Here is a 21,309-nt window from a genome sequence, read left to right as displayed (position 1 = left end):
TGCTTATAAGTCTTGGGCCTCTCCACCCATTGCCAATTGGTTTTGGGTTGGATGCTCTAATTCTATCATGGTATCAGAGCTTGGTTATCAACGTGTAAGGCCCAACGGCCACATATGCTCCCACGTCACCCAATACAATTTGTTCACGTGTAAGGCTCAAAAACCTCGTCACACGTGCGGAGGCGTGTTGAGAGTAATGTGGAGCAATGTTACACATCGGAAAACTAGAGTTTAGTATATGTGCTTAAAAGTCTTGGGCCTCTCCACCCATTGCCAATTGGTTTTGGGTTGGATGCTCTAATTCTATCATGGTATCAGAGTTTGGTTATCAACGTGTAAGGCCCAACGGCCACATATGCTCCCACGTCACCCAATACAATTTGTTCACGTGTAAGGCTCAAAAACCTCGTCACACGTGCGGGGGCGTGTTGAGAGTAATGTGGAGCAATGTTACACATCGGAAAACTAGAGTTTAGTATATGTGCTTATAAGTCTTGGGCCTCTCCACCCATTGCCAATTAGTTTTGGGTTAAATGCTCTAACTCTATCAAAGGAAACGCCAGCGAAGAAAAAAACTCATAGTGAAAGAGTGTTATTTAATCGATCTACAAATATTTATTGGGTCCTATCATAGAATCTACACACTACACACACCCTATATGAGGGATCCGGATCCAATAGGGATAGAGAGTTGGTTGAGTTCAATAACATCAACGTCGTTTTTTCCATAAAAAAAGAATAATTAAAAAATTACTTGCGAAGAGGTTTGAAGGTGGGAAGGAAAACATTTGGAGCATCTTGGTCGTCCCACTCTAACCCATTCCACCACCATTCCTGTCCTTCGATGATGAGATTGCATCCTTGGGCACTCCTTGAGTCCAGTGGCAACTTCTTCAGTGCTCGACAATCGCGTATGTAGACTTCCTTCAGATCTGGAAAGGGTAAGGCACCTTCATATATGCTCTGCAACTTTGGTAGACCGATCAACTTCAATCTTATAAGTTTTGCAAATGGGTTCAATTCTTTTACCTCATTTGCCACTCCACCCAATCTTTCCAAATTCATTATTTTTTCCATTTCAGAGCATTTCCGTACAATTAAACAAATGAGATTTGGAGCAAAAATGAGCCACGTCAGATCCTTCATTTTTGGGCATTTAAATACAGATACTGTTTGAAGGCCAACGAAGCAACTTTGGTTTATCGTCATCGATTCGCGAGGATCATTAGGACCTCGTGCTTCCCAATTAACCTTCAATTCTTCCAAATCAGTACACTTTCCAATTCGAAGGTAATCAAGATGTTTCATATTGGCCAGAGATGATGATATATCAAGAAACCTCGTTTTGTCGGAAAGTTGGAGGTTGAGCGCTCGAGTGCAGGTCACTAAGTTCTTGTAGCTAAATAACTGTTGGAAACAAGAGGTACTCCTTATGGTCAAAGTCAAGACCTCTAGGTGTTTCAAACATTGCAATTCATCCAACATTGCTTTTTCACTGTCAAAAGGACATTTGTCATCATCACCACAATTCCGCATTCTCAAAACTTTTAGCATGGAAAAACTTGATATTATATGCGGTGGAACAAATTCAAGCTTCTTTGTATGCTGCAAGTTCAAGTATTTTAGCCTTACCAAGGCCTTTAACTCCATCGGCAACTCTCTTAAACCAGTTCCTGACAAATTCAAATGTTGTAAAAAAGCAAGTTTTGAAACTCCGGATGGTAGTTGGGTTAATTGCCAATTGTAAGACAAATCCATAACTTGAAGAGAACGCATAGAATCAAAGAAGGTTTCGCCAATCTTCTTCAATTTATTTTGTTGAAGAAGCAAGGTCAGCAAATTGGGGGATTCTGGTCTTTCAACTAAATTTTCAATATGATTGTTCATTAATGACACCCTTTCTACGCCTTTCCATTCTTCAACATTCGGTGCTTCACTCAAATTGGCACCTGATTTCACAAGGAAATTCTTGCGAGACAACCACAATGCCATCTCGCGAACCACATCATGCATTTTTACCCCACTTTCATCATAGGGTTCCAACAAACATGCATTGAGAAGAGTGCCTATGATATCATAACTCTCATATTTCGCTTTGTCTACATGACCATAATTCTCAAGTATTCCCTCACACATCCAACAACATAACAATTCAACTTTATCTATGGGAAAATCTTCTGGAAATAAAGCACAGTATAAGAAGCAGGATTTAACTTTCTCGCTTGGTAGATTATTATAACTATACTCTAATAGGTGCAGCACCTTTTCCATACCTGTAAACTTCCAGACAGAATTCTTCAAAACATCAATTGCATAATTCCATTCTTCAGGGGTCTTCTTGCTAGCCATGGCCTTACCCATTGTAATTAGTGCAAGTGGCAAACCGTCACACTTTTTTGCCACTATTTCAGCAAGTTTGAGGATTTCTGGATGAAGAAGAAGTGTTTCTGTGCCAACATTCTTTTGAAACAATTCCCATGCTTTGTCCCATCGCAAAGGATCCACTACAATCTTATGAGCCCTCATACTAGCACATACTTCTTCTAATCGAGTTGTGAAGATTACCTTGGACTTGTTTCCTTCACCAGGAAAAGGAACCCCTAGTTTGGTAATTTCAACCGGCTCCCATATGTCATCCAAAAATAACAAAAACTTCTTTTCACTCAAGATCTTGCAGATGTCTTCAGCCTTTTCATCCTGCTTTTTTTGCTTCCATGCGTCATCCTCAAACCCAATCTTTTCACCAATATTATCCTGAATACCTTCATATTGCAGGTCCTTTGAGACCACTATCCAGATCACAATCTTAAAATCATGAGGAGTTTGGGCCAACTTGTTTTTGATTTGGGTTAGGAGAGCGGTCTTGCCCACCCCTCCCATTCCATGTAAGCCAATTTTTCCCACTTGATCATCTTCAATGAGTCTCCAAACCTTCTCAAGCATGGATTCCATGCCCACAGGAGGCTCAACAGCTACTTGATTGACTACAGGTGCAGCTACTCTTTCTGTGACCTCTGCAAAATCTTCCTTGCCCTTCTTAATTAATTCAGCGACTTGCAGCAACTTATTGGCCACGTGTTTTCCATACTTGTAGCTGGACATGTAGTTGTTGGAACAGTAACCTCCACAACAGAGTTTCTCAATTTCTTGGTTGCCCTGGTTTACAACTTGGTTGGCTTCAGCCTCCATAGTTTCCACCCTTGAAATCCACCACTGCACATGCTCTGACCGCTTCATGAATGGCTGCTGCTCCTCGACCTCAACCCTTCGCTTCACACCATTCTTTATAGCTGTTAATTCTCGCAGAGAAGTTTGCAGAGCTTCATGGTTTTCTTGGAGCTTACGGACATATCGCTGTTTTCCAATAATGGAATCCCAGCAGCCAGAAACAATGGCATCGCCTGAAAATGAGACTGAGAAGATGTTGCCCATTGCTTGCAGATGGATCGAAAGAACAAAAAGATTTGTAAATATTTTTGAGATAGAGTAGCTAGGCAAGGCAAGCACACACGCATATAGGATTGATCTGACTTTAATTTAAAGCCTGTAATGGAGCTGGTGTGGGTCCCATCAGTTGTGGTACAATAAGTATGGTGGAGGTTTCATTGTCATGACCGCCACAACTTGTTAAGTGTGTCATCCTTAATGGAGTAATGTGGTTACAAATAAAGACTCATTTGCATCCACAAAATACTAATCTTTTAAAAGGATCTTAGAATATAGAAAACTACGAATCTTGTAATCCATGACATAATTGAATTTAGGCCCTCCACTGCTCAAGGTTAAGCTCTGTTTCAACAATGAGAAGTAGGCTTTAAAATCACCGGGTTTCAAACCCCTGTGTATTTGATCAAAATTTAGTTAGAAAAAATAAATGAAGAAAACTCTTAATGTAGAGACACATGTCACACATCAAGATTTGGCAGCAAGTAGCTAGAAGCTCCTCAGCTTCTTCTGCTACTCTGCTAGCCTACCACTAAAACAAAAGATATAGTATTATACAATTTTGTTTAGAACATTTTGTTACAATGGACAGCATGAACAGGAGCATAACACTTTTAAATGCTAAACAATAATGCTATATCATAATAATATGTTTCCCCAATAATCGGAAAAGAAGATCCTTTATACAAATTGATTTAATTGTAATTGACTTTTGGAAAGGTGGTAATTGAGAAGAAAATTGCTTGGGCTCCTTATCCTATATAAGTAACCATTCCTCCTTGTTAAGCTGAAGCTTTAATCACAGTTTAAGACCTATCTAATTATTAATCATACGTATTATATTGTTTTGTCATTTTCATATACTAGTCGTATTTGCATAATATTTTTATCTTTTGAATTGTTTTGGAGTTGCATTATTAGACCTATTCCTGATCTAAAAATATATACAAACTCAATTTTAATTTTTATGGGTAGCTAGGCAAGGCAAGCACACACATACAGGAGAGAGAGAGAGAGAGAGAGAGAGAGAGAGAGAGAGAGAGAGAGAGAGAGAGAGAGAGAGAGAGAGAGAGGTAATATTGGCCCTCCTTGGATTCTCCTTGGTGCACTGTGGAGTGAGGAGCTGGTGGGTGGTGGGGCTCACCCGAAGACTTGTCCCGGCTTTGATTGATTTTTATTTTTTGGTCTAAAAGAACAAACCTAGGCTTTGATTGATGTAAAAGCCAAGAGTTAGTGGGTGGTGGGGATCATGGCTCACCCAATCCAATTTAATTTAAAGACCCAATAATATATGCTTAAAATATGCTTAAAATAATATATGCTTAAAATATGACTTCTCTCTCAATTGGTTCACAATTGATTAAAATAATATGCTTAAAATAATATATATATATATTTATGTATGGGCAACGGAGTTACAAGCACGTGGTACATATGAAATAGACAAAATCTCAAAACTGCTCTCATCCGAAGTTGCAAAATCATAAACCAACTCAAGTAAATCCACAAAAGATGGTACCTGCCAGCCATGCAATTTAGAGGCAAATATAGAATGTCGCCGCACCTTGTTTGTTATTAATAACATAGTGTATTATTACATAATGTGCTGTAAATGTAATTATCAAAGAAAAAGATAATAAATTATTTAATACCGGTTAAAATTTGTATTAGCATTGTTGAAGTCAACATCATCAGACACATGTGGAGATGCATTCCCAGCTGGTGGGTTATGCATGCACGGATTCCTAGTGAACAAAGTACTTTATTAATGGCAAGAAAAAAAGTAATTTATTACTTCTAAGGGGGCTAAAATAGAGATTTCATCTCTTAAAAAAACAAAACGTACTAAAATCTAGTCAGACTAGGACTAGGAGGTTAACAAATATAAATAAAGCTGTTATTTGTACACCTCACTTTCTCTTATTACAAACACCCTTTGCCTATTTTAGTAAATGACAAAAAGGTCTATTAACTTTAGGTACCAAATTATAATATTTTTTCATTTCAACTACTAAAACATTTATGTCATTTCACTTTAGGTACTAAATTTTAGTTTAGGTACCAACTTTAAAAAACATGGTTATATCGAACTGTGACTGTCTAACAATCATAACTTTTTTATTGATTTGTTGTTTTTTCAATATTTGCAAGGCTTAAACTTTAATGTTTAGTCTTTTGGTTATAGGACTTCATTCCCCAAACCTAAATCAAAATTATGAAACCCTTAAAAATTTTGATTTTTTATAAATTTTAAATAGTCACAACTGTGACTGTTCGACAATTACAACTGTAACTGTTCGACAGTCACAACTGTATAACAAACTGATTTGTGACCTAATCCAAAATGTTTTACTCTAGATTAGTACCTAAACTAAAAAAAATTAGTGTATTGCTGCTTTACTAAAAAACTATTGATATTTGGTATTTAATTCTAATTTTCTAATGACAAAACTCACCCAATACAAAATTATCATAAAAAATAAATTTTATTTTAATAAAAAACTCAAACCCAGCCCACCTCCTAGGCTCCTAGCCGTCGGCCTTAGTCCCACCGGCCACTGCTCAACCTCACTGGCCACTGTCCCCGCCCCACCCAGACACCGTCGGCAACCCCTTTGGCCGGCCAGCCCGCCACCTTCATCTATTTCTCTCTCCTCTCTCCTTCCCTCTTTTTCTTTCTTTCCCTTTCTTCATTTCTGCCTTAGCCACTCTCTCTCTTCATGTCCTTTCCCACCTCTGACTCGACCCCACCATGCCCCACCGCTGTTGCTGGCGACCTTGCCAGCCTCCCTTCCCTCTCTCTCTCTCTCTCTCTCTTCTCTGCCTTTGCTCTTCTCTCATATGTTTCTCTCCCTCTCTCCGTTCTGCTGCAGAGGTCGGCAATCTTGCTGACCTCCAGATCGGTAGACGTCGACAATGGTGAGAGAATAGGTGGTCGCCTCCAGAAATGGAGAGAGGAGAAAGAAGGAAAGAGAAAGAGAAAATGGGAGGAAGAGATGAGCTGGCATCTCCGGTGACGAATCCAGCCACCTCCAGCTAGTGGGTGGCTGTGTGCAGGGGGTGGGTTGGGTTTGGTGGTTGTTAGGTGTTTTTTTTTTTTTTTTTCTTTATGTAGGTGAGGTTATGTGGTAAAATTGAGAGTGTGTAGAGAGAAATTTAAAAAATAAAAAAGTGGTACGTATAGAGTGTGTAGAAGTAATGGATGTGTAACGAGAGGAAAAATGGTGTGCCAAATAGCAAATGTTGCTAACACATAGCATGAGTGATTTTAGGGGGTCAACACATAAGAATTGGAGGAATTTGATGTGCCTTTACCTTTGTACCTTATCTTTTTTTTGTTTATTCTATAATATATTCTTATCATTAGAATCATTTATTAATTTTCTAGATCATTCTTTAAAGATCATATTTGCAATTGAATAAACAGTGAATTTTATTGTTATCAAAATTATCTATTTATTGTGTTTTTTTTTTTTTTAAGTTCAAAACAAAAAATTCTCTGATAGGCCGGCCACTTACAAAAATATTGTGACAGGCCAATCCACTTTAATGAGCCGAACGCTCACCTTCACCAAGCATTCGCAACAACCCACCGAGCGTTTGGCAAATTGCCACTGTGTGATAGTAACTATTTAAATTACAAAAACACCATATAAATTGACACTGTGTGATAGTGGCAATTTGCCCATTTTTTTTAAAAGAAAAAAAATCCACCAAGCGCTTGGCGCAAAAAATACGAAATAAAACATAACATGAGCTTTATTTATACAAAGTGGACATATTCATCGTTCTAATTTTTTAGGAATTTTTTTTTTTATCATTAAAAGTTGTAAAATGGAATTTAGATTAATTTACTTCTATTTATTTGATAGCAATTAGATTACTAATTAATTTTTAATTTGACTTTTTAAAAGAATTATCTAGAAAATAAACAATTATGTTCATGAGATTACACTATAAAATTAATAGGAAGAAGAAAAAAAGACACAAAGGAGAAGACGCATTGAATTCCCCTAAAAACTATAAAGTTTATTAGCCAATTACAACTCGCACCTTCAATTTTTACTCGATTCACAAGATGATCCATATTCTTTCAATTTCATAACAATGTAGCCACTACGTTTGTCTGACTATTAGGTATGAGGTGGAAAAGGTGGGACCCATGACATGGCATGCTTAGGGACAATCTTTTTACTTGCATGGAAGCTATACAGATAAAAAGAATCTAATTCTAGTGTAAAAAAAAAAAAAAAAGAATCTAATTCTTAAAAAATGTTAAATATCAAAGTAATTCAATTAAAATGTGTCCCAAGCAAAAAGGGGGCCCTAATTTTACCATGTCGTAAAAAAATGGGTTTCACTTTCACCACGTTAACATTTAATGTCTGGGTCATATAGACAGAATGGGAGAGCAGTTTTGTTCACCTCCTTTAATTAGAATGTATGCTCACATCCCCTCTCAAATCAGGACATCTATTTAAAAAAATAACTCTAAATTAACATATTGTATATATATTTTTTTTTTACACAAAACTCTCTATCTCACATTCTTACTCCTCTCTCTCTCAGAGATGCCCCATTGAAGACTTCAGTTTCTTATTTGACAAAAAAAAAAATAGAGAAGACTTACTCTCTCTCTCTCTCTCTCTCTCTCTCTCTCTCTCTCTCTCTCTCTCTCTCTCTCTCTCTCTCTCTCTCCGACTCATCTCTCTCTTCTCGCCTCACCTTTTTCATCTATCTCGATCTCCCCTGCCGCCAACCCCCAAAACCCAGCCCCTCGCATCTCTCTCACCTCTCTGCATTTCTCTCTCTACCTCCAGCAACCACCGCCCCCAGCCAATATCCCCAAAATCCCAGTTCTTGTGCTGCATAGCTTCTTAATGCCTTTTTACTTTTATTTCTCTGTTAATTTTCTTATTTGCTCCCTTTTACCTGGTTATAGATGGTTCTTCTACTACAGAAGAAAGCCCGCAAACATTGGCTTTCCAGGTCACCCATTCTACTTCCAAGGCGACCATCATCTCATGTTTACCATAGCAGGAAAAATTCTAGAAGAAAAAGTTTCTCTAATAAACACAGATTCCCAGTGAGAGAAAAACTTTACACTGTGGCAGAGCTTTGATCAGCTACAAACAGCTTTAGTCAAGAAAACTTTCTCGACGAAGGATCTCTTGGTTCTGTTTACAAAGCTGTGTTTGGACTAATTAAACTCCTAATTTCAGTTAGGAGTTAGGACTAATTAAACTCTTGGCTGATATCAGTTTGGGGGGTTTCGGTGGGAGGAGACTGGGGGTGGAATTTTGGGGATATTGGCTTGGGGCGGTGGTTGCTGGAGGCAGAGAGAGAAATGCAGAGAGATGAGAGGGGCTGGGTTTTGGGGGGTGGCGACGGTAGGGGAGATCGAGAGACATGAGAGAGGTGAGTAGGGATGGCAACGGGGCGGGGCAGGGCGGGGCGGGGCCGGGGGTGCCACCCCCATCCTCCGCCCCCGAAATTTTTTGAATCCCCGAATCCGCCCCTAATCCCCGACTATGTAAACGGGGATTCCCCGTCCCCGACCCCGCCGAGGAGTGGCTTTCCCGAACCCGCCCCGAATCCCCCACCTTTGCCTTTTTTTTTTTTGGCAACAAACCTTACAAACCCCAATTTGGATGATGAACCAATAAACTTCAATCCCTTCATTCTCATCGAATGCTCTGTAACTGCGCCAATTGAACACACAAAAACACTCAATAAATAACCAATCTATCAAATACCCATTTGCAAATCAGGAAGACCCAAGACAGAACTAGTTCAAAACTTTGAGAAATCTGAACTGGGTTTGCTTGAAAATTTGAAGAAATATAAGAGCTTGAATTCATACAGTGTCTTTGAAGCTCCTTTGCAAAGGATTTCATTGTATTGCAACCAAAATACACGAAGTAATAAGAAACTAAAACTCCAAGCAGATGAAACAAATAGAAAGAGACAGACAGAGACAGCGAGGGAGAACGGTGACGGCGAGGGAGAAAAGAGAAATCACAGAGAGAGGATGGCGAGTGGCAAACGGCGACGGCGACCAGAGAAGGAGATCACAGAGAGAGGACGGCGAACGGCGACGGCGAGAGGGCGAGACAGAGAGGCGACTGGCGAGACTCGGGGTTGCGAGACAGAGGGGCGAGATGGTGGCGAGAGAGCGGCGAGACAGAGATGGTGGCGAGAGGGCAAGACAGAGAGTGCGAGACAGAGGGACGACTGGCGAAATCTTCAAGAGCGGCGCGATGGTGGAGACTGGCGAGATGGTGGCAACTGGCGACTTGGCGAGAAGGCGGCAAGACAGGATCTGGCGACTGGCGACTTGGCGAGAGGCGGTGCGACTGCGAGAGAGACCCAGTGACTGAGAGAGATGGAGAGTTAGAGAGTGAGAGTGAGAGTAAAAGATTAGATCACAATGGTTTTTGTTTTTTTGTGTTTAGGGTTTGGTGTATTGGGGTTTGGAAGTTTGGGGTTTTAAAACATATATATAAATATATAATTTAACAAACATACATTTATATATGTTAATACATTTAACAAAAATACATATTAATACCCTAAACATATATATTTGTTAATTTACTTAAAAAATAATTTAACAAATATCTATTTTTTCATTTATATAAAGCTTAGGGTTTAGGGTTTAGGTTATTAATTTTATTATCTAAATTGTGTATAAATATATAAATTGGAAGAATAAGTTTAGGGTTTATGGGGTTTATGCCTTTAGGGTAAATTTAGGGTTTAGGTATTATTAATTTTATTATCTAAATTGTGTATAAATATAGGGTTTAGGATTAATTAGTTTAGGGTTTAGGGTTTAGGGGGTTTAGGCTTTTAGGGTATAGGGTTTAGGATATAGGGTATAGGGTATAGGGTTTAGGGTTTTATTATCTAGATTGGAATAATAAGTTTAGGCTTTAGGCTTTATGGGGTTTAGGCTTTTAGGGTATAGGGTTTAGGATATAGGGTATAGGGTATAGGTTTAGGGTATAGGGTATAGGGTTTAGGGTTTTATTATCTAGATTAGAATAATAAGTTTAGGTTTTAGGCTTAATGGGGTTTAGGCTTTTAGGGTATAGGGTTTAGGGTATAGAGTATAGGGTTTAGGATATATGGTATAGGGTTTAGAGTTTAGGGTTTAGGGTTTAGGGTTTTATTATCTAAATTGTGTATAAATATATAAATTGGATCGGAAGAGTAAACTGATAAGAACTTGTTGGTCTGATGGTAAGGAGTTGCGAGAGAAAATTTGAGGTGCCAAGTTCGATTCCCCTGCATGACACTTTTAATATTAAAATTTTAATAATATATATTTGGTGTAAAAGAGGCGGGTTCGGGATCGGGGGAGCCAAAACCATACCCGCCCCGCCCCCGACTCGGGTCCCTGCAGGGATTTTTGCCATCCCTAGAGGTGAGTCGGGGAGAGAGAGAACGCAGAGGAGAGAATGTAAGAGAGAGAGAGAGAGAGAGAGAGAGAGAGAGAGAGAGTTTTGTGTAAAAGAAATAAAAAATAATTAAATATACAATATGTTAATTCAGGATTAATGTTTTAAATAGATGTTATAATTTGAAACGGGAGATGAGCATACATCTAATTAAATGAGGTGACCAAACTACTCTCAACAAAATGGTAAGGTTGTTATGAAATTCATCAAACATTAAAAAGTTTGAATTTGAAAAAATTGTGCATTAAATCAAATTAAGTTGTAATATTCCTTTTTTTTTTTTTTTTTTTTTTTTTTTTTTTTTTTTTTTTCAAGGATTGTGTTCTAGACTTCTAGTACAATTGAATTACGCATTGAAAAAATTGAATTGTTTTCGAGTACCATATTCGACACATCATTTGTCTAATATTGTAACTGAAGAACAATTTTGCTACTCCACAGTCCACATCGTAACACTCAGCGTACATATCCAAAATCCGGTTTGTATATTGGTAATCATTAATTAATCACACTGATAGAGACATTAATTTCCTTTTTGCTCATCACTGCATTTGCATAAAACCAAACCATACACAAGTTACAGATGTAAAAACAATGGCTAGCTTGAATTACATGGATGTTCTTTTCCCAGCTAATACACTGCGGTCTACATATGATAGATATCTTAATGCACCTACATATGATAGATATCTTAATGCACATACATATATATGACATATTTATTAATGTACATATGATAATTAATAAGATATCATAAATCTTAATATACCTACATGTAGCAGCTAATGTGATTAAACCTTGATGCATTAAAGTTCCTTTTTTTTGGTACATAGAACTTTGGCTATCATCCAATTATGTATCTAAACTCATATTTATCCTGATCCACTTCCTTTGTCTAGAGTTTTTTTTTGCTTGGCTCTTGCTTTGTATTGTCAGTATCTTTTGGGATCTTTTAGTGCAATGCTTATTTCAACAAAAAAAAAAAAAACTAATATTTATTCCAATTTTATATTCGAACTTTTATTTTGTCTCAATTTGATATATAATAAGATTTCCGTCAAATAATGTTAACAAACAACATCAACGCTAGGGGCACTTACCAACCCAAGTTCATGAATGGATGAAATTGACCTTGATTATAAGATATATACAAACTGTTAGTATTAATTGACGAAATTTACATTATATACCAAATTAGAACAAAATAAAAATTTAGATATGAAATTGGGACTTATAACAATTTGGTACATTGGTATCTAATTAAATTAAGAGTCAAAGTTCATGTACCAAAATTGAAAAAAACTCATGCATTAATAATGTAGGTACGCTAAGAATAATGTGGGTACACTACGAATGTAGGTGCACTACAAAAATTTAGGTACACCGTACACTACATGATCAACGGGAATAGTTGAATTAATTAAGGATTTGAATGGACTCACAACCAAATCCCCATCTTACCTAATATTCTAATATTAGCTTTAGTGGTAGATTATGTAATAAACAAATTACTCATAGGGTTGTTTTAGTGCTAATGACATTAGGTTAAATTTTAGGTAAAAAATATGAAGCAAAAAATCAATGGGTTAAGGTCTATAGAAAAAGGTTGCAAGAGGCTAAATTCTATTGACCATATGAAATGTTGATTAACACATATATAGTATGAATTATTTTTATTTATATATATATATATATATTTTTCCAGTTATGATGATAGACGTATATTATCTGTCAAACATTGTAACTCGCATTGTAATGCTCAGCAACAAATCTGAAATCCGATTTGTATATTGGCAATGACTAATTAATAACTAATTAATCACACTGTTAGAGACATTAATTTCCTTGTTGTTCATCACAACATTTGCATAAAACAAAAGTGTATACAAGTTACAGATGTAAAAAGCAATGGCTGAGTTGAATTTACGTGGATGTTGTTGTCCCAGCTAATACACAGTGGTGTGTGGAAACCCTTTTGTCTATTTTGATTTTGGTTTTTGAAAATGCGTAGAAAGCAGAAAACAAAAATTGGATATGGAGGTGAACAATCCACAACACCACAATCCGCATTGTACTCTCTGGCGGGCCTTTTGAAGACGTGTGACTTCGCCTCTTCTCCCATTAGTCATTTTTACTATAAAATCGAACCAACCAAGTGAAACAACAACAACGCTAAAACAACGCTTCTTCAACAGACACATGCATACCCCCACACACTCTGACACTCTTCCTCAATTTTCTGATCATTAATTTCATCTCTCTCCGGCCGGTGAACTTTTCGCCGGACCATTTTCTCCGGTACATTTCTGGGGTTCCTTTGTCCTTCTTCTTTAAGAATCCAGACTAATTGTTGTGTGTGTAAGTGTGAGGCTTTCATTTTTTTTTTGGTTTCTTTGTTTAGTTCTGTTGCAATTTGCATGATTGTAAATTTATGATATGGGGTGCTTTTTTTCTCATTCTGGTAGGGTTTTTGACTGTTCGAGGCTAATGAAATCGTGGGTTTTCTGGGATTTTTGTGTTGGATTCATAAATGTGAGGATAAGGGAAGAGTTGTCTTGTTCATGCTCTGTTTGGTTGCAAGGAAAATGCAAGGGAGAAAAAAAAAAGTGAATATAGAGAGAACTCTATTGAACTGAGTCAAATACAACTATCTTGTTCTTGTAGGCTTGCAGGCTTGAAATTGTTTTATCCATTAGCAAAGAAAAAAACAGAACAATAGACAAATAGGCCTTTTTCATCTTTACCTTCCTTTATTTTCTCACTTACCAGACAAAGATTGTGGGTTTTTTTTCCAGCAAAGTTTGTGATTTGTCCGTCAACCCAATGAATATTTAAAGAGAATAGTCTATTTAAACTTGCTTTTCAAATAATATTGGGATTTTTTTGTTTTTTATCAGAAATGGAGAACTTCAAAGCTCCATTCAGTGGTATTGCGAATGATGTCCGAGGAAGAGCAGCATGCTATATGCAAGACTGGATTGGAGGTATTCATGCAGGAATCGGGTAATTCCTAAGTCTTTTACTGGGTACAAGTGGAATCAGGACCAGGTTTCGGGTTCGAAGAACCATAAACATGGGGTCATTGACTCTCCAAGTACATTCATGTGATTTTTTACATTACTTGGGCCTGACACAATATATAGTGGCCTAAAAAATTTGGTTGCACTGAACATCTGGGGGCCAAGGTGGTTGCCATACTTGGCTCCCTCCAGGACCAGCCCTGATTAGAATTAAAGGCTTTGGATTTATGTCACTCTCTTTTCTGCTTTTGAAATTTTAATTTAGTCTGCCTTTCATTGTGCTAGGATCTTGGCCCCAACTTTCTACATCTTCTTTGCTTCAGCTCTTCCTGTTATAGCGTTTGGAGAGCAACTGAGCAGAGATACAGGTTGTCAACATTTCTTCATATGGTGTGCAGATAGCATATCATAAATCCTAAGGCATACAAGTCACTGAAAAAACAAGTCTCAATAGGAGCATAATGCATTGGTTGCTCCTATTCTTCATCATTTATGTATGATAAAGTGACACATGCATAAACACACACATATATACATGTTTGATGAGTTTGAACTCATTTAGTTTTTTCTTGTGTAGATGGAGCCTTGAGCACAGTAGAAACCTTGGCGTCTACTGCTATTGCTGGTATAATACACTCTATTCTAGGTGGGCAACCTCTCTTGATTTTAGGAGTTGCAGAACCTACTGTCATTATGTATGTCTATTTGTACGACTTTGCGAAAGGAAGGAAAGATTTGGGACGCGAGCTGTTCTTGGCTTGGGTTGGATGGTAATGGGAATCAATCTTTGTAGTTTCAGAACTTTAAGATACTGTTTCTCAAGCAAAACAAGGCCATACAAATTTTGACCTTATTGCCTTAATTTTACAGGGTTTGCGTCTGGACAGCTTTTTGGCTCATTCTTCTTGGAATATTCAATGCTTGTAATATTATCAATAAATTTACGAGGATTGCAGGCGAACTTTTTGGCATGTTAATTTCTGTTTTGTTCATTCAAGAGGCTATCAAGGTAAATCTCATATAGAAAATCAGATCATTTTTGGATCTAATACAGCTGTGGGAATGTAAAGTGACATAAGGTTGACATTTCAATGGAAGGGTATTGTGAGTGAGTTTAAAATTCCCGAAGGTGAAGATCCAAAGTTGGAGGCGTATCAATTTCAGTGGACTTACACAAATGGACTGCTGGGGATCATATTTACTTTTGGCCTACTCTATACTGCTTTGAAGAGCAGAAAAGCAAGGTCATGGTTTTATGGAACAGGTTTGTCAAGCACATTATGTGAGACTTGGTTCTTATTATTGGGATAAATTTTTAATGTCGAATTTGAAGATATTTACTATGTTCTCCAGGGTGGTTCAGAAGTTTCATTGCAGATTATGGGGTTCCTTTAATGGTAGTACTGTGGACTGCATTGTCATTCATTGTACCACGCAATGTTCCCTCGAAAGTCCCTAGAAGGCTCTATAGCCCTCTAGCTTGGGACCCTGAATCTTTACACCACTGGACTGTAGTCAAGGTAAACTAATATTTTGCTGTTTTGTTGTTTAAGCTCTTTGTTTACCTGAGACTTCATGTAGTAATTCAGACTGATGTTTCATGAGAGAAGACTTATGCATTTGAAGTATTATTTTTCATTCTTTGTTGCAGGATATGGGGAAGGTTCCTACTGCATTCATCTTTGCTGCCTTTATACCTGCTTTGATGGTAGCGGGACTTTACTTTTTCGACCATAGTGTTGCTTCACAGATGGCACAACAAAAGGAGTTTAATTTAAAGAAACCTTCTGCATACCATTATGATATCTTGATTCTGGGGTTTATGGTATGTATCACAACCACATTAAGATTAAGGTTTATTTCTGTCACATTCAAGCAAGAATTAACACTTATGCTATTTCATTAAAAAAATGGTCCCAGACGTTGCTTTCTGGGTTGATTGGGCTTCCTCCTTGTAATGGGGTCCTGCCACAGTCACCAATGCACACTAAAAGCCTTGCTGTTCTTAAGAGGCGGGTGAGTTCAATGTGAATGAAAATTATCACTTTCTTGATAGTCATTCAGCTAAGTCCTGTTTAATTCATCTATTTCATTTGCAGTTGATTCGGAGGAAAATGGTGAAGAGTGCTAAAGAATCCATAAAACAGAATGCTACCAACACTGAAATCTATGGAAAAATGCAAGCTGTGTTCATAGAGATGGACAACTTGACTAAAGTAAATTTCTCAACTAGAACATCTTTCTCCTTGTAAATCTCCAACATATTAACATTACATTAGAAATTTATATCTATCAATATATGCATGAATTTTGAGTTATCTGCTAATTTTAGTTGGCAAGTCCAATTTATTAAGTTTTTCTCGCCAGCAAGTAGTTCCCAACTCTTGAATGGTTTCCAATGCAGAACACTTCAGAAGTTAAAGAGCTGCAAAACTTGAAGGAGGCAGTTATGAAAAGTGGAAATAAAGGGAAGGATGCAAAGGATCCATTTGATCCTGAGAAGCACATTGATGCTCACCTGCCTGTCCGAGTTAATGAGCAAAGAGTGAGCAATCTGTTACAGTCACTCCTTGTAGCAGCATCAGTATTTGCTATGCCAGCCATCAAGAAGATACCAACCTCAGTTCTGTGGGGATACTTTGCATACATGGCCATTGACAGTCTTCCCGGGAACCAATTCTGGGAAAGGGTGCTACTTCTCTTCATCACACCTAGCCGACGGTACAAGTAAGTAAATCTTCTTCTCAAGCAAGCAGCATCTGGTCCATTAGCATTTTGGATCACAGTCTAGTCAAAATTTTGTTACAATGCATCCTGAGACCATGCAAATTTTGTTACAGAATTCATTTTCTTTTTTGAGGGTAGTTTCCAAAGTGAGAATTGGGTCATTGAATGAAATTGGGTGGAATGTACATATATGAGTTCCCCACTAATCCCCCCCAGGTTTAACAAAATGAGCACACTGAGGGTTTCAGTATTTCCAAAAGCCCTCTTATAAAAGTTACTACTATTTCCATTGTGCCAACTATTTGTGAATTTTCGTTCCCAATCATCTTACTAATTCGCCTGGGAATCATGTTGGCAGGGTCTTAGAAGGGGGTCATGCTTCCTTTGTGGAGTCAGTGCCGCTCAAATGCATTGCCATATTTACACTCTTCCAGATTATATACCTCCTACTCTGCTTTGGTGTGACATGGATCCCTGTAGCCGGCATTTTGTTCCCCTTGCTATTCTTCCTTCTCATAATCGTAAGACAGCATGTCCTCCCCAAATTCTTTAAAGCACATCACTTGCAGGAGCTGGACTCAGCTGAATGGGAGGAAGTCACCGGAATCCCGAGGGTATGCAATATCCATTGTCTTACCCTCAACTACTCTTTGACAATATCATCATCCTCAGAAGTGTTCACCTACTGGACTAAAAATGAGGGATAATACATTTAATGGTTGGATGTAACACAGTTGTAAAATTAATAATTCACTGAAGTAAATCCAACCCTTGAATGTGTCATCCCCAACTTGTCCTTCATTTTAAGCCCTTGAGAGGAACACTTCTGCCTTCATCCTTACCTTAACTTTGTCCCATTCAATCTGAACAAATGTACTGCTCTTTAATAGGAACCAGAAATTCCAAATGAAGAAGATGGAGTGGAGATGGGTGATGCTGAGATATTAGACGAATTAACAACCCACAGAGGGGAGCTGAAGGTCAGAACCAGCTTCAGTGAAGACAGACGTGGCCAGGTAGAATATCAGTAACTTTTCTCTCAACCTCTTTCTTATATGTTTGAGGACTATGCCCAATGGATCCAAGAGCAATTTCAGGGTTATGGTTCTTATATATATCTTAAAACATGGTACTATAATTTTTCATGTATGTATTAATCATGTGCTGCCTATTTGTGTTTTTGCAGAAAATTTTGCCCAAAGAGAGTGAAAGATGAGTTTGATTACCATGGAGGCCAAAGAAATGAGATAGAATGATAATATAGACATGAGATTTGAATAGTATAGATGTAATAGGGTAGGAAGAGGCTGCTGAATCAAACAACTGTAGATGTTAGTGCTTGTGCATGTGTGAGAGTGAAAGAGAAAAAGAGATCATAGTACTGCAGGTTAGACTGGTTAGTTATGGTTGTAATCATCTCAGCCAATTCAGCATGTACAATAGTTAAAACAGCTTACTAGAACTTGGGATTATTTCTCAAGTTTGATTTTTGAAATACAAATTATTTAGGGTACAAGTAAAATTTGTTAGAAGCTAGATATTGAGCAACAAAGAGTTAAAAAGAACACAATTGGAGATATATGATGAAAATTTATTAGTTGGCCTCAATTTCTTCTCTAATATACCTTAAGGGCCCGTTTGATTCAAGTTTTGGAGGTCTGGGAATGAGAAATCAATTTTATTTCCACGTTTGGTAAGTATATGAAGAAATCAATTCCTGGCCTAAGAAAATCTAATGCCCTTATTGAGAGGAAAATGAAACCCTTGCTCCAGCTTGAGTTTTGTTTTCCCCCTTCTTGGAAAAATATTTATTGTTTCTTTTTGAACAAAACTAACCCTGTTATTATTTCATAATAAATAATAGATGAGTGTATAATTAGAAAACTGATACTTTTCATTTCCAATTCCTAGTTTACTTTCTCAAGCTTACCAAACACAGGAAAAGGAATTTCAAATTCCATTTCCCTGGAAAATGCAAAGGATCAAATTAATTTTCCAAAAAATCAATTCCGTAGTCAAACGGGCTCTAAATGTAATGATTAATCTATCAAATCTAATCCTAAGCACCGAATAAGGCCTAAAAGAAAATACTTAACTCTTATGCATAGAGAGTCCTTCCTCTTTGGTAAATCACAGTTTAACACATTCACTTACTTGGCTCTGTGGGTATAAAGCCTAAAAGAAAATACTTAACTCTTATGCATAGAGAGTCCTTCCTCTTTGGTAAATCACAGTTTAACGCATTCACTTACTTGGCTCTGTGGGTATAAATAAATAAGTAAACATGTGTTAAACTTGTAAGAAGCTCCTCTCTATGCTTAAGGAGCCAACTTTCTTCAATACTAAATATCAATAGATGATGATGATTTCTATGTTAACATCCAGGCACATTTTGTCTTTGTTTAATAATTCCAACAGGCGTACATAAATTCAAGTAGGGCTAGGTCGGAATGACCGAGAAACTGCAACCGCAAAAAAGCCGTCTGACAATTGTGCGAAGATCGGTAACAGTTCGCCTACCGTACCAATGGTGGGCGGTGGCGGTTTGGAAATCTCAAACCGTCGGTGTACCGATATTGAACTGACAGGCTCCAAACCCACATCTAGTGAGCAACCCACATCCCACATCTTGGCGTCAAGCAACCTCGCACGGTAATCCAACGAGCAATCCAAACCCACCGATTAGCTCACCGTGACCAGAGGAAGAAGATGGTGGCAGTCCAGCGTCGCAACTCGGCCGAAAACAGCGGAATCGCCGCTGCGTTGACCATTGGATTTTGGGTTGGTTTTGGGCTTTTGTTGGGTTTCTGGGGAGAAGAAATGGATGTGGTTGTAGAGAAGAGAGAAGCGGTCTCTTTGCCACCGGTCTCGCGGGACGAATTGTTTCTTCTCTGACGGTTTTCGATCATTCCGACTGTCGGTGGACCGCCTTTGACGGTGTCGATGACGGTTGAGATATGGCCATTCCGACCAGGGTCGGTCGATAGGTCATTTGAGGTTGGCGGTTTGGTAATCGTACCCACCCCAGCCTTATTCAAGTCACAATATACGTATATTAAAGCACATAGATTATCGCCATAAAAAAAAAAACAAATAAATAATCAATTAAATTCTTTTAATTAAAAATTAATTTCCAATGACATTATCCTTACTCAAAATGTAGCACACATTTTTCTAACCAACGGCACAATTGATTCAACTACTTATAAGAAAATTTTGCATCTAACCTGCATCTTTTTCTCGAATAATAGTAATCCTTGATACAATGACATAGTGGCGAAGCCAGAAATTAATCATAGGCTTATTCATACCATTGCCCCCTGTAAGATACACTTTTTTTCACTTTACCCCCTGAAACTTAAATTCTCTCAGTTTGCCACCTGAACTTCAAACAATTGTTGCAAAAAACCCTATACCGTCAACTCTGTCAATTTTTCTGTTAAAAAAGCTGATGTGGCACCTATATGACATGGGTGGAACCCTTTTCTAGTTATGTAACATCCATGCAGACACTAAAAATTATAAAAAAATATGATTATATGAGTAGGGGACGTTGCAAATTTCGAGCTTAATGTCAATTTTTTATAATTTTTAGTGTCTGTATGGATGTTACATAACTAGAAAAGGGTCCCACCTATGCCATATAGGTGTCACGTCATCTTTTTTAACGGAAAAATTGACAGAGGTGACGGCATAGGGTTTTTTGCAACAACTGTTTGAAGTTCAGGTGGCAAACTGAGAGGATTTAAGTTTCAAGAGGCAAAGTGAAAAAAAGTGTATCTTACAAGGGGCAATGGTATGAATAAGCCTTAATCATAATGGGGGGCAGGATAACAATAGAAAATTTTCTCCTTTCTACTATAATCCAATAGAAAATTTTTCAACTGTTGTATCTACTTATCTTAACTTTTTGATAATAATTGTTGTGGGAGCCAACTACAGTTAATAAAAAGATATTTGTAATTTTGTGTCGTTTTCATTTATTTAACAGACATAAAATAAGTGTTTAAATAAGAAACCAATTAACTAATGAAAAGAAACAAACACAACAAACCAATAGTCAAAAGCGCACACATAAACTAAAGTAACACACTATTTATATTCAAATAAGAAACTCATCTTCTAATGTTCATAAAAAATAGGATCTAATTTTTTTTTGTCTAAAAGGATAATGAGGTCATACCCAAAATTGTAAGAGTGAAACAACCTGACTATTAGGATCATTGTGGCTCCGCCACTGCAATGACTTATAAGAAAATTCCACGCAAAAGAACTGTGTCAAAATAAATATTAAGAACAAGTGATCTTTTAAGTCAAATGAAAAAAAAAATTGTGCATTCAATAACTCAAAATTTATTAACCTTATTTACTAAATAATGTGTAAATACACATATTAGTATTTATTTTATTAATAATAAATAAAATTTGAGTAAATCCACAATTAAATAAATAAAATATTGTCACATCATTTTTTTAATAAAATTTGATAAACAAATTTAACAAGTGAATGTGTAATGTTCCTAAAAATTAAAAAAGGAAAAAAAAAAATCAAGCAGAATTATAGGGCAAAGTGACAAACGGTGCGTTTGGTTTTTTCAGTTTTCTTTTATCATTTTATAGTTTTATTCAAGAAGTGCAAGTGTGCAACATTGTAT

The 21,309-nt window shown here is 37.2% G+C and overlaps 1 protein-coding gene and 1 pseudogene across 2 annotated transcripts; one reads left to right on the top strand and one right to left on the bottom strand.

Annotated features, from left to right (window-relative positions):
• Positions 1–574: 574 nt before the first annotated feature.
• On the bottom strand, positions 575–3,486 carry LOC147287127 (putative disease resistance protein At5g63020 pseudogene; annotated as a pseudogene).
• A 9,509-nt stretch (positions 3,487–12,995) lies between these two features.
• LOC147287126 (boron transporter 4-like) lies at positions 12,996–18,224 on the top strand. Of its 2 annotated transcripts, none has more exons than XM_086239175.1 (14): positions 12,996–13,205; positions 13,805–13,910; positions 14,213–14,295; positions 14,505–14,697; positions 14,798–14,936; positions 15,026–15,191; positions 15,281–15,447; positions 15,579–15,752; positions 15,848–15,943; positions 16,027–16,143; positions 16,332–16,654; positions 17,013–17,268; positions 17,545–17,670; positions 17,841–18,224. In XM_086239175.1, the coding sequence occupies exons 2-14, from the start codon at positions 13,807–13,809 to the stop codon at positions 17,868–17,870; spliced, it is 1,974 nt and encodes a 657-aa protein (XP_086095301.1). In that variant the 5' UTR covers positions 12,996–13,205; positions 13,805–13,806; the 3' UTR covers positions 17,871–18,224. The 2 variants fall into 2 exon arrangements, with proteins under 2 accessions (XP_086095301.1, XP_086095302.1); XM_086239176.1 differs by having other exon boundaries at positions 12,996–13,265.
• Positions 18,225–21,309: the final 3,085 nt, after the last annotated feature.

This window comes from Dryas octopetala, chromosome 4, assembly GCF_963921425.1.
Source record: "Dryas octopetala chromosome 4, drDryOcto1.1, whole genome shotgun sequence".
Taxonomy (NCBI): domain Eukaryota; kingdom Viridiplantae; phylum Streptophyta; class Magnoliopsida; order Rosales; family Rosaceae; genus Dryas; species Dryas octopetala.
This window is presented reverse-complemented; position numbering and strand designations above follow the sequence as displayed.